This window comes from Manis javanica, chromosome 1, assembly GCF_040802235.1.
Source record: "Manis javanica isolate MJ-LG chromosome 1, MJ_LKY, whole genome shotgun sequence".
In the NCBI taxonomy this organism is placed as follows: Eukaryota; Metazoa; Chordata; class Mammalia; order Pholidota; family Manidae; genus Manis; species Manis javanica.
Window position 1 is genome coordinate 164,645,557 of NC_133156.1, and position 13,575 is coordinate 164,659,131.

Consider the following 13,575-nt stretch of genomic DNA (forward strand, 5'->3'; position numbering starts at 1 on the left):
TCGTCTGGTGCATGGGTCAGGCACATGTGTGGCTGTTAGTTCATCTTTTGGGCACCTCCTGTCCACAGAGGTTGCAGTTTATCAAGTGGTGTTGGATTGACTCTTCCTTCTTCACAGGTGACAGAACTGGGCCGTATAGCCAGCCACTACTACATCACCAATGATACAGTACAGACCTACAACCAGCTGCTGAAGCCCACCCTGAGTGAGATTGAGCTTTTCAGAGTCTTCTCGCTATCCTCAGAGTTCAAGAACATCACTGTGAGGGAGGTGAGTCCACACAGCATGTTGGGACGGGGAGTTGGTACTCACCACCATGTCACTGCATGGTCGTCTCCTTGGCCACCTGGCTTTTCCTTGACCTGTTTGCTTCCTGTGGCAGGAAGAGAAGCTGGAGCTGCAGAAGTTGCTGGAGAGGGTGCCCATCCCTGTAAAGGAAAGCATTGAGGAACCCAGTGCAAAGGTAAGCCCTCCCCTCTCTGCTTGGGGTGAGGATCACATAGTTACCATAATCTTCCAAAAGATGAGCCTTGAGCTTGGGTTCATGCCTGGCGACCTGCTCAGTTATCACAGTGCTCGCATCCTTCTCACATGTTCTTTTTCTGTGAAGTAGCAATTATTTAATGTCTGTAAATCAAGAGCTGTGGAAGATCTTATGTGGCATGGATGCCAAGAGCAGAAGTGTGATTTGCTTTCTTGGACTGCTTACTGATTGGCTTCCTGGCTGACCTTGCTTTTTTCCAGATCAACGTGCTTCTCCAAGCTTTCATCTCGCAGCTGAAACTAGAAGGCTTTGCACTGATGGCCGACATGGTGTATGTTACACAGGTGAGCCCTGGGTTGTGCTGTCAGGAGCAGGGGGTTCTGTACAGTTGCAGTCCCTACATGCAGTCACTGAGAAGGCAGGCCTGATGCTAGTGAGGGAGAAGGGATGCTGAGTTTCCCCCAGTTGGCTTGTTGGTTGATGCATGTATGATTCAGCTGCTCTGTTTTTCTGATCTTGAGCATATGGGAAAGTTAAGGTCCAAAGTGAGTGCTGGGGAGTCAATCCCCTGGGGAGATCCACAAGACATAGCGTCAACTTCGCTGCAGGGAGTGACTTCCCACTGTGGCTGCTGGACACAAAATAAATCCAAAAATGGGCAAGAGGCTTTATTATTAGCCACTCTGTCTTTACCTTTTAGGGCAGGTCACTGGCACCCTATTTTTGCTAGAACACTAAATGCTAAATGAGCCAAAACCTTTACGATCACGCAGTGAGCATTAGGCTAAAATGTGCAGTGCCCTTGACCTGCACTTTTCTGACTATTCTGCATTCAGCAGGCATCTACTATAGAGAGAGAAGGAAAGAGTAATTCCACTTTGTGTTTGAGTTGGTGTGGTTAAGCTGAGTAAACCACCTGTAGAGTGGCTTCAGTGGCTTGGGGATTGTGGTGACTTAGCAGGGGATGCCTCCTCTCTCCCCAGTCGGCTGGCCGGTTGATGCGTGCCATCTTTGAAATTGTCCTAAACCGAGGTTGGGCACAGCTTACAGACAAGACCCTGAACCTCTGCAAGATGATCGACAAACGCATGTAAGGGCCTAGGGACCTGGAAGCTGGTCACCCCATATTGGAGTCCCCAGACCAAGGGTATGGTGGACAGCCTTGGAGCGCATCCTGTCTCTGGTCCTGATGCATGAAGAATGATGTACACCTGGGTGAAAGTTGGGAGGAGGGAAGGCCCTTTGGGGCGCAGCAGGGTGGGAGGAGGGTGGTGGTGAGTGTTGGCTGTCAGGTCTCACTGCTGGCGTAGTTTTGAATGTCTCTCTTTGGTGACTGTGTCTTGTGTGGTGTGGTCATGGCTTATCTATTGGAAGCCATGATGAGGGCATTTTATTGCAGGCCTTGAACAAGAGACTAACAGTTTTGTTGCTCTGGATAGGTGGCAGTCCATGTGTCCTCTGCGCCAGTTCCGGAAACTCCCTGAGGAAGTAGTGAAGAAGATTGAGAAGAAAAACTTCCCGTTTGAGCGTCTGTATGACCTGAATCATAATGAGATAGGTGCGTGGGAAACTTTCATTCTTGTACTTAGAGTGCAGATGCCTTTCTAAACCTTCATGCTTCCCTTTCCCAGGCCTTGTGCCCCAAGACCGAACATTCACTTCTTGAGTGCCACTGAAGTACTAGGCTAGTTAGCTCTTGCTCTTGGGACTCTGAATGTTCTGGGTTCAACTGAGAGCAAAGGGAAGAGCCTGCTCCCCACCCCCAGTAGAATCTGTGGGTGTAGCAGGCAGGCTGGCTGCAGCCCCAGGACTCCTCCTGTGTCCCCATAGGGGAGCTGATCCGCATGCCAAAGATGGGGAAGACCATCCACAAGTATGTCCACCTGTTCCCCAAGCTGGAGTTGTCAGTGCACCTGCAGCCGATCACGCGCTCCACCCTGAAGGTGGAGCTGACCATCACTCCCGATTTCCAGTGGGATGAGAAGGTGAGGCGCTGCTTGGGGCAGGGACTGGTTTCAGGGTGATCTCAAGAGCTGAGCTGGAGGGGCTGTGTTCCCACACTGCTGTGCTGGCAGGTCCATGGTTCGTCTGAGGCCTTCTGGATTCTGGTAGAAGACGTGGACAGTGAGGTGATACTGCACCATGAGTATTTTCTGCTCAAGGCGAAGTATGCCCAGGACGAGCACCTCATTACATTCTTCGTGCCTGTCTTTGAACCGCTGCCCCCTCAGTACTTCATCCGAGTGGTATCTGACCGCTGGCTCTGTGAGTGTCCCCTTGCTGCGGGACTCTTGGGGCGGGTCCTCCCAGCACAGTTAGCAGAATGTCTGTGCCTTGTACCCGGCCAGGCTTGGTTGGGGAAGATGGCCCACATGCTGCTTTGGGGTTTTCAGTGTGCACAGAGGGCTGTGAGGTAAGAGAAGGCTGCTTCTCACCTTTCCGTTCCTTTTCTGGCAGCTTGTGAGACCCAGCTGCCTGTCTCCTTCCGGCACCTGATCCTGCCAGAGAAGTACCCGCCGCCCACTGAGCTCCTAGACCTGCAGCCTTTGCCTGTATCTGCCCTGAGGAACAGTGCCTTTGAGAGCCTTTACCAAGATAAATTCCCTTTCTTCAACCCCATCCAGACCCAAGGTGGGCACGTCTATTCCCAGGTGGTCGGTTCCCATTGGGGGCCTTTTAGGGTCACCTAGAGACAGATCTGTGTGTGGAAAGGAATTAGGGTGTGCAGGTGCTTGGCTAGCATGCGTGCTCATACCAGCCGCTGGTCCACACCAGGACATGGTCCTTCCTCAGAAGTCCTGGTTACTGTTAGATTTGCTTTGCGTCTGTGCATGTGTCACTGAGGACCAGTAGAGCAAGATCTTACCACAGGGTGTTACTGTTTCTCAGTCTTGGGAGGCTGGACGCCTACCCTGATGTGCTGGTATTGAACTGGAGTGCAGTGTTGACAGAGGCTCCCCCATCACTGTTTCAAGTAACAGCTGCGTCCACTCTGGTGTCATACCCCCAGTACATCACAGGTGTTTCTTTTTTATTCCTTCCACCAAACCTATGACAGATTTACTATTTGAGCTACTACTGTTGGTGTCCTATTTTACAGATGAGGATCAGGCATAGAGTAGCACCCCTGTGAGCCAGCTGATAAAGAGAACTTGGACTCGAACTCAGTTTCAGGCTTTGGCTTTTACCTTCTTTCCATATTAGACTCTTTCCAGGAGCCATAAGAGAGTGTGGGAAGGGCAGAGAAAGTAGCCAGTTTCCTTTTGTTCTGCATCCTGGTTCCTGAGAAGACCGGCAGAGAAGCAAAGGAAGATACTTGGCTGCCTTTGCTTCTATTGTCCCCCACAGCTCCATGGGACCTGAACTCTTGATCCTGGTCTCTTCCGCTCTTCCCCAGTTAGAGGCCCCTGGGCCATCACCGTCCGTGGTTGGCACTTCTCCGCTGACCAGCTGAGTTTCTCATGTTGGCCTTTATCCTGATAGCCAGTCTGAGTCTCTTCAGTCCTCACACTGCTCCTCTGTCGGTTTTCAGTGTTTAACACTGTGTACAACAGTGATGACAACGTGTTTGTGGGGGCCCCCACGGGCAGTGGGAAGACCATCTGTGCGGAGTTTGCCATCCTGCGGATGCTGCTGCAGAGCTCGGAGGGGCGCTGTGTCTACATTACCCCCATGGAGGCGCTGGCAGAGCAGGTAGTGATGTGGGGCTGTGTCCTGTGTACATTTTCGCACAAGCTGTTTCCCTTTGTGAGTCCAGATCAAGGTTTTCTAAGCCCTGAGGTTTGTAGGGTCAGTCGGGGCAAGACTGTTTGCTTTCTCCCAGTCATTTCCTCAGTTGGTGTACTAAAGAAAAGCCCTTCCATTGCTGGAAGGTTGGTGTGGGTTATAAAGTAGCTTGAGATCTATAGATCAACAGGTGTCTCTGGTGTCTCAGGTTTTTCTCATAATAAACGAAACACTGCCTGACATGGCCGGATACCTTCTGCCCTCTGTCTCCCTCCCTGCCAGGTGTACATGGACTGGTACGAGAAGTTCCAGGACAGGCTCAGCAAGAAGGTGGTGCTCCTGACGGGGGAGACGAGCACGGACTTGAAGCTCCTGGGTAAAGGCAATATCATCATCAGCACCCCTGAGAAGTGGGACATCCTTTCCCGGCGGTGGAAGCAGCGCAAGAATGTCCAGAACATCAGCCTGTTCGTCGTGGATGAGGTCCACCTCATCGGGGGCGAGAACGGGGTATGAAGTGACCTTGCAGCACAGAAGAGGGCTGTGGGCATTAGATTTGGTTCTGAGGCCAGAGGTGAGGGCTTCTCCCAGAGGATTCTGGTTGTCACGTCACTCTTAAAGAAAGAACAGTGTGAGACTTTTGGTAGTACTCTTGGGAAACAGCACCGCTTAGTGAAGGTTGGCTGCTGTGGAGGAGGAGTAACCAGAGACTAGGAGAGCCCTACTTCGAAGAAAGAACCAGGAGATCATTTCCAAGTCACTGGGCTGTACACACAGGGTAACAGGGTAAAGAATGGGCCCCTAGGCCTGATGTGACTCCCTCCTTTTCTCCCCCAGCCTGTCTTAGAGGTGATCTGCTCCCGTATGCGCTATATCTCCTCCCAGATTGAGCGACCCATTCGTATTGTGGCACTTAGCTCCTCGCTCTCAAATGCTAAGGATGTGGCCCACTGGCTGGGGTGCAGTGCCACCTCCACATTCAATTTCCACCCTAACGTGCGCCCTGTGCCCTTGGAGCTGCACATCCAGGTAGGACCTGCTCTTCCCGTTGCCGTGTGGCCTCATATCCAGAGTACCAGGTCTTGTAACCTCTGTCTCTTTTCTTCCTTGGTCTCCAGGGCTTCAATATTAGCCATACACAGACTCGCCTGCTCTCCATGGCCAAGCCTGTATACCATGCTATCACCAAGCACTCTCCTAAGAAGCCAGTCATTGTTTTTGTTCCTTCTCGAAAGCAGACCCGCCTCACTGCAATTGACATCCTCACCACGTGTGCAGCAGACATCCAGCGGCAGAGGTGGGGTGGGCCGGGCCTGGCATCTGGGGGTGGGTGTGGAGGGCAGCTGGGGGGCATTGGCCTATCCCAAAGGATGTTCTGTGTATGTTGGTGGGATTAGTCCCCTCTGGCTAGGGGCTGGGCCCTACACAGTTGGAAGGGTGGCAGCCAGGGATGGTAATTGCACCAAGCTGAATCCATGCATGCTGCCTAGGTTCTTGCACTGCACCGAGAAGGATCTAATCCCGTACCTGGAGAAACTGAGTGACAGCACGCTCAAGGAAACACTGTTAAATGGAGTGGGCTACCTGCATGAGGGGCTCAGCCCTGTGGAGCGACGTCTGGTGGAACAGCTCTTTAGCTCAGGTAAAAAAAAAAAAGGCTTGTGGCCCAGAGTGAGGTTACATCCAGGGTACCGCAGGTGAGGCACACTAACTAGGGTATGGGTGGGATTTCTCCATAGCACAGTCATCTTCAAATTGCTTTCTTGATTATTTCATCTATCATTTCCTTTGATCCTCCCAGTAGCCTTGTAATGCAGGTGGGACAAATACTGTCCTACTTGTTACATGAGAAAACAGACAGGCAGGTAAGGCTGTAGTATTTTCAGAACCTTGTTTTTTAGACTGGGACCTTTAGCTACTAGACCTAGTTTTCAATGGATACCAGACTTGCCAGGGTTGTTAGACCTTAAAGATATAGTAAATGGTAGAACTGAGCCTTCCTTTTGCGGTCTGTGGGCCACTGTGATCTGTGGTGTTTTGTACAGAGTATTATCATATATTATCATTTTGAACTGCTGGGTGGGGCCACATGGAGACGCTCCTGCCAGAATCACTTACTCTTTGAACTTTGAATCTGTGTGATTTGGACCACACTCAGAGCTCAGTCTGTGCCTGTTCTGAGGCAGTGCAGTTGACCTTATTAGCACTTTCAAGTCAGCCAGGTGAGTCTGTCAGGCTTGTGTCTAAGTCTTGCTTTCCCTAGGCTTAGGAATCTGCTCCTGGCTTGTTTCCTGTATGATAGTCCCCCGAGCAGGGCTGCAGCCCTCTTAGTCATGTTTAGGCCTCCTTCCCAGCTAGCTTTGCACTGACTCCTGAAATGTAGCACAAGAGAAGCCCCTGCCTGCCCAGGAGGCAGGAAATCTGCCTCACCCAGGAAGCCTTGCACTCAGTTGTTGTCTGTTCTCTGCCACTCAGGGGCCATCCAGGTGGTGGTAGCTTCTCGGAGTCTCTGCTGGGGCATGAATGTGGCTGCTCACCTGGTGATCATCATGGACACCCAGTACTACAATGGCAAGATCCATGCGTGAGTCGGACTGTGCTCTGTATGGGAACCTCCCTCCTAAAATGGAAGTAACATCTGCAGATCTAGAGCTTAGCTCTCACAGAGAAAAGATGTTAGGGGATTAAAAACTAGCCAAACTTCACCACAGCTGGGTGGTTGAGAAATTTTATTCTCAGACCCTAGGCTCATACTTGCTTTAATGGTTGTCCTCCCATATTTCAGCACGTTGGAGAACCAGGAAGTTTGAGTCAGAGGAACCTTAGAGATTATGTAGTTAACCTGCTAATTTTATAGATTGGCAGTCACTGGGTCCAGGTCACACACATTTTTGGTGACAAGTAAGAAGTAGAAGGTTCAGATTTTCTCAGAAAAAGCTTGAATAATTTAACTCAGTAATTTTTCCCCCAAATTGCAGATTATTTTGAAATGAGGTTTATTTTTATGGGCTTATTTTTACTGTCTGAATCTGCTTCTAGCTTTGGATTTTTTTTTTTTTTTTTTTGAGAGGGCATCTCTCATATTTATTGATCAAATGGTTGTTAAAAACAATAAAATTCAGTATAGGGGGGTCAACGCTCAATGTACAATCATTAATCCATCTCAAGCCTAATTCTCGTCAGTCTCCAATCTTCTGAAGCATGACGAACAAGTTCTTACATGGTGAACGAATTCTTACATAGTGAATAAATTCTTACATGGTGAACAGTACAAGGGCATTCATCACAGAAACTTTCAGTTTTGATCATGCAATATGACCTATAAACAATCAGGTCAAATATGAATATTCGTTTGATTTTTGTACTTGATTTATATGTTGATCCCACATTTCTCCTATTATTATTATTTTTTTTATTTTTAATAAAATGCTGAAGTGGTAGGTAGATGCAAGATAAAGGTAGAAAACATAGTTTAGTGCTGTAAGAAGGCAAATGTAGATGATCAGATGATCAGGTGTGTGCCTATGGACTAACTATTAATCCAGGCTAGACAAGGGCAGCAAGACATCCACGGATGCAGAAGATTTCTCTCAAAGCAGGGGGGGTGAGGTTCTGAGCCTCACCTCTGTTGATCCCCAAATTCTCACCTGATGGCCCCCCTGCGACTGTGCCTGTCTTAGGTTGTTCCTCCCTTGAGGAATCTTACCCGTCTCTGGCTAACCAGTCATCTTCCGGGGCCATACAGGGAAATGTAAAGTTGGTAAGTGAGAGAGAAGCCATATTGTTTGCAAAGGTTAGCTTTTTACTTCTTTGCAGATTTATGCCCTGTGGCTTCTATGCCCAGCACTTGTCTCGAGGTATCTTTACCACCTGGAGGAATTATGATACTCGGTAAATTCGATATGAGGCACGAATTCTATTTAAGGGTTGTAATTAGGAAGGAAGAAGAAAAGCTATAGATGTAGTGTATGAAGGAAACATGGGAGGATTGATTATTTCTTTGACATATCTTCTTGTATAGTACCTTAAGTATGTATAGGTTTTAAACTACTAACTAATTTGCACACACATATTAACATAATAGGAATACGGTGACATAAACAAAGCAAATCTATAATTACCATCCATCTCCAGTGAAGCCAAGAAAACCATTTAGGCACCCTAGGCATTTGTGAAAATTTATCTATGATATGATGGATATTGTCCAACTGTACTTGAACCATCAGACAAATTAAAGCAGCCCATTTCTGGGATCTGTTCACATCCCATATGTTCTTTTAACCATAGATAGTCTATAGTCATGAGATTTTGGAGTGCTACAACTTGCACCCCTCCCAACTCCTGGTTGAGTTCCAACAGTACAGATCCGGTCAAATTCGTTGTCTCACTGTATGCACATGCCAGCCTAGACATCTCCCTCCTCATTCTTATGGCAAGTCCAGGAGACGGTGGGCTGGATGCAGCCACAACCGCAGCATCATCCGGATCCCTGTGGAGGCTTTTTGATGATCATCCCCCGGCACAAGTCCTCCAGAGAGTGCTGATGCCAGAAGCTCCTCCTCATATCGTATCTTAGTTCATTTTCTGGGTATCCAAGCTAGGCCTTGATCTTCTGCGTAGAAACAAACAGACCCTTTGCCCACACTTTGACATGCCCTCTATACCACTGTGCAGAACTCATTGGAGGTCAGCACACAGTAACTGCTTTTTTTTTTTTTTTTTTAATTAAGAGAAAGGAATATTATCAGAAAAGAGTACCTCCATTAGCTTTGGATTTTTTAAGTTGGGTAATTTCATAACAAAGTACACAGCTGTTAAATTTTAGAGGCTTGACTTACATACTTTGTCCTTTAATGGGGAGTTCAATTGCTTTTGGTATAAGATGGGTTTGGTTCAAGGACCCTGAGCAATGAAGTCAGAACTCTTACGCTGGAAAGCTGTGATGATGTCTAGATAAACAAGTGAAACCAGTGCCTGAGCACAAGACCTTATAAACATGGTTCTGCTGTCATGTGCCCATATTTTCCCCTATTTATATTTTCTTCTGTGACATTTAGGGAGTTAAGAGCCTTCTGAATGTGGTCTCTGTGTTGAGGTGCCTTTACCTCCTTTGTTCTCTTATGTCAGGTACGTGGATTACCCCATCTACGACGTGCTTCAGATGGTGGGGCATGCCAACCGCCCTATGCAGGATGATGAGGGGCGCTGTGTTATCATGTGCCAGGGCTCCAAAAAGGTCAGTCCTGGCTGCTTGCACCATCTGCAGATGCTGGGGCTCAGAACCGATTGCTTACTCTTTTGATGTCTTTAGTTACTTTTTAACATTTTTTTTCTGTCAACTACTTTTTATTTTCTACATTGCTTTTGTAATGAGCCTCTCAGCCATATGGAAATTTTTAACCTTTTGTTTTTGCTGCTGCTTTGTTGACTCCATGTGTTGAGATCTTCACCCTCTGGCTGGTTCCATTTTGTTCTTATGCACTGCTAGGCCCTGTTCTCACTACAAAAATAACCAGTGATGTCAGTGGGAACAGGCATGCACACCCACCATACCAGGTCCAGACCCAGCTCATCATTTTTGAATTAGCTGTGTCTGTTGCCCAAGGGCCATCTGTATTGATTTGTCATTGGCTCTTTATTACTTTCTCTAATCCACAGGATTTCTTCAAAAAGTTCTTATATGAGCCCTTGCCAGTCGAGTCTCACCTGGATCACTGTATGCATGACCACTTTAATGCTGAAATTGTCACCAAGACCATTGAGAACAAGCAGGATGCTGTAGACTACCTCACCTGGACCTTTCTGTACCGCCGCATGACACAGAACCCCAATTATTACAACCTGCAGGGTCAGTGGTCTTGGGAGCCCATGTTTTCCTTTTGTGGTTTGCACCACCCTTAATGGCCATCTCCCTATAACTGTCTACTTAACTATCACCTTCACAGGCATCTCTCATCGTCACCTTTCTGACCACTTGTCCGAGCTTGTGGAGCAGACCTTGAGTGACCTGGAGCAGTCCAAGTGCATTAGCATTGAGGATGAGATGGACGTGGCACCTCTGAACTTGGGCATGATTGCTGCTTACTATTATATCAACTATACCACCATTGGTGAGCAGCCAGCCAGGGCTTGTGTCTGTGTCTGAGTCTGTGGGGACTCCTAGACTCTTATGCAGAGTCTGCAGCCCCCCAGGTTGAGAGATGATTGGGCTTCCAGTGCCCAATGTGTTCCCCAGAGGGATGCACTGCGGGGCAGACCATGGGGACCTCAGGCATTAACTCTCCTTCCTGTGCCTTCAGAGCTCTTCAGCATGTCCCTGAATGCCAAGACCAAGGTGCGGGGACTCATCGAGATCATCTCCAATGCGGCAGAGTATGAGAACATTCCCATCCGGCACCACGAGGACAACCTCCTCCGGCAGGTGAGGACATCTAGGCTTTGGGAGAATGTCCCTAGAGTTGAAATTTGGCCTGTGTGCCCAGAGCACATGGTGTCCCTGGCAGACACAGGAAAATCCTAACACCCATACACATCTCTACTGTACCACACCCATCTCCCCACCCACACCTTTCAAGTTTTAAAGGGTTGTGAGCTTGGGATGGGTGCTGCTTTGGGCCTGAGAGCTTGTCCCCAGCAGGGTCACCTGTTCATCACCAGTTATTTTTCTTCCACTCTCCAGTTGGCTCAGAAGGTCCCACATAAGCTGAATAACCCGAAGTTCAATGACCCACACGTCAAGACCAACCTGCTTCTGCAGGCTCACTTGTCCCGCATGCAACTGAGTGCTGAGCTGCAGTCAGATACAGAGGAAATCCTTAGCAAGGTATAGTGTGGGTACAGCTGGGAATGGGCTGGAGGGGCTGGTGTGGTATGTGAAGTAGTGGCTCCAGCCACTTGCTCATGCACGCCGATCCCTCTTCAGGCAATCCGGCTCATCCAGGCCTGTGTGGATGTCCTCTCCAGCAATGGGTGGCTCAGCCCTGCTCTGGCAGCCATGGAACTAGCCCAGATGGTCACCCAAGCCATGTGGTCCAAGGACTCGTACCTGAAACAGCTGCCACACTTCACCTCAGAGCACATCAAACGTTGCACAGACAAGGTGAGCTGGGCCTGGACCCAGAGTGTTAGGTGGCTGAGCCTGAGAGCCAAGTGTCCTGGCCTGGTGGCAGGTTGTGGAAAGGGAGTCAGTAGGGAAGACTTCTGGTTCTGGTTCCTGTGAAAGTGTGAGCTATTGAGACCTTAGAGAGCCTGACAACTGTGGGCTGTGTTCTTCTGAAGCTGTGTCTTTAGATGATCTGATAGTGTAGGAAGGTAAATTGGCTGTTTGGAGCCAGTTTCATTTGCTATTCATACATGTTCTTTTTCCCTGACGTGAATACCCACTGCAGGGGGTGGAGAGTGTGTTTGACATTATGGAGATGGAGGATGAAGAGCGAAACGCGTTGCTCCAGCTGTCTGACAGCCAGATGGCCGACGTGGCCCGCTTCTGTAACCGCTACCCTAACATCGAGCTGTCTTATGAAGTAGTGGATAAGGACAGCATCCGCAGGTGAGCCAGAGACCCGGTGCCCTGTCCAGGGTCCCATCTGGGCCCAGCATGCCAGCGCACTCTGGGACACCACTGCCACAGCACTAATGTACTATGCTATTTTTCTCCCCCAGTGGCGGGCCAGTTGTGGTGCTGGTGCAGCTGGAGCGAGAGGAGGAAGTCACGGGCCCTGTGATTGCACCTCTCTTTCCACAGGTATGTCCTGGTAGCTGGCTTTGCAGGTGCCCACCGGGAGCCTATCCACTGGCTGGAGTCCAGAGTGCAAGGGCACACTGTCACTGGGAGGGAAATTTAGCATAACAGTGAAGTCACAAGGTTGAGCATTAATCTTGGGGCCATGGGTGACTTTTGCTTTTAGTTCAGAACAGTTTAGAGGACTGATTATTGTGAAAAGCATCGTTGTGCAGTATAGTCAGTCTCTGTAACTGGTAAGGTACATTTGTCTTTCAACGGCTGCAGGACAGCTGCGCTTCTCTAATTGGTGTTACTTCTACTCTCTCACTGCCACTCACTCTCTCTGTGTTTCTTTGGTTCTTTACTACCAGAAAGAAAGTCTGATTCCTTATATGGGAGACTATGAAGATGGAAAGCAGAAACCAGAGACACACTGTAGTGTTGAATTTTACAAACTAGTTGTTTAAAAGGCTTTGAGAAAAGAGTGCCTTAAACTGAAACATTTGGCCTTCCGACAGTGGACTGGCCAGCAACAGGATTTCTTCAATACACGTGTGGCCTTTTTTGGACTCTCTGCCAGCAGGCTCTTCTCCATTTGGCATGTATGCCTTTTACTTAAAAGGGTCTCTGAGGAACTCAAAGCTCCCAGGCCTGCAGAGACTAGATCTCTAATAATGGGATCAGGGGTTCATTGACAAGCACTAATTGGGGGAAGGTGCTGTGGAATAAGGAAAAGGAAATGAGCCAGAACCAACACAAGTTCATCAACTACCTAACTACTGAGTTCATTTGAGATAGCTTTCAACAGTTTGAAAACCTTAATTCTATCAATTGTATGTCAGGAACAAGTTTCAGAAAGCTAATAGCTTTCTGTATAGTTCTTTTCCTATTTTTAAAACTATGGTCTCATGTGGCCATCAAGTTTTACATGCTGAAGTTCTTGGCTTTTGGTCATTGCAGAAACGTGAAGAGGGCTGGTGGGTGGTGATCGGAGATGCCAAGTCCAATAGCCTCATCTCCATCAAGAGGCTGACCCTGCAGCAGAAGGCCAAGGTGAGTTTGTCTACAGGCCCAGCATTTGTTTGTTCACAGGGTGAGAACTCTTCCCCCGTGTCCGTGCTGACCCTGATTTCTGCCTGCTTTCTCTAGGTGAAGCTTGACTTCGTGGCCCCAGCCACTGGTGCCCACAACTACACTCTGTACTTCATGAGTGACGCTTACATGGGATGTGACCAGGAATACAAATTCAGCGTGGACGTAAAGGAGGCTGAGACAGACAGCGACTCAGACTGAGTCCAGACACATTGCCCAGAGGAGAGGCTTGGCCCTGAATGAGGAGCATGCACAATTGTATTGGGGTCTCAATCGTGGAGACCTGGTCTGTGGACATGTGGTCCGGCCAGTCTGTAGGAGTTATCCCAGCCCGCCTCCATTACTTTTCCCCTTTGGTACATCCTGCCATCCAAACTTTGGATTCCGCGTCTGCAGGTGTTATGTAGTTGTCAGGCTGTGTGTACAGCATTTTTAGGGATGTTTTTTGTAGTTCCTTGTGAGTCAGACATTCTAATAAAATAACTTGGAGAAACTATTTGTCTCTGCAATGATTCCAAATTGTTTCCTTTCTCTAACCTAAAGGCCTTGG

The 13,575-nt window shown here is 48.6% G+C and overlaps 1 protein-coding gene across 1 annotated transcript in view; it reads left to right on the forward strand.

Moving 5' to 3' along the window:
* The window catches only part of SNRNP200 (small nuclear ribonucleoprotein U5 subunit 200), a 42,582-nt gene extending 29,061 nt beyond the window's left edge, over positions 1-13,521 (forward strand). Inside the window, exons 22-45 of the mRNA XM_017660040.3 lie at positions 118-270; positions 383-463; positions 745-828; positions 1,468-1,574; positions 1,924-2,042; positions 2,315-2,469; positions 2,560-2,749; positions 2,942-3,115; positions 4,017-4,177; positions 4,493-4,720; positions 5,048-5,239; positions 5,329-5,507; positions 5,701-5,852; positions 6,686-6,794; positions 9,338-9,446; positions 9,869-10,058; positions 10,156-10,320; positions 10,510-10,631; positions 10,890-11,033; positions 11,133-11,309; positions 11,599-11,759; positions 11,873-11,954; positions 12,894-12,986; positions 13,083-13,521. Coding sequence (XP_017515529.1) covers positions 118-270; positions 383-463; positions 745-828; positions 1,468-1,574; positions 1,924-2,042; positions 2,315-2,469; positions 2,560-2,749; positions 2,942-3,115; positions 4,017-4,177; positions 4,493-4,720; positions 5,048-5,239; positions 5,329-5,507; positions 5,701-5,852; positions 6,686-6,794; positions 9,338-9,446; positions 9,869-10,058; positions 10,156-10,320; positions 10,510-10,631; positions 10,890-11,033; positions 11,133-11,309; positions 11,599-11,759; positions 11,873-11,954; positions 12,894-12,986; positions 13,083-13,226 — 3,471 coding nt within the window. The 3' untranslated portion in view covers positions 13,227-13,521. The remainder of the gene's footprint in view (positions 1-117; positions 271-382; positions 464-744; positions 829-1,467; positions 1,575-1,923; positions 2,043-2,314; positions 2,470-2,559; positions 2,750-2,941; positions 3,116-4,016; positions 4,178-4,492; positions 4,721-5,047; positions 5,240-5,328; positions 5,508-5,700; positions 5,853-6,685; positions 6,795-9,337; positions 9,447-9,868; positions 10,059-10,155; positions 10,321-10,509; positions 10,632-10,889; positions 11,034-11,132; positions 11,310-11,598; positions 11,760-11,872; positions 11,955-12,893; positions 12,987-13,082) is intronic.
* The last annotated feature ends 54 nt before the right edge of the window (positions 13,522-13,575 follow it).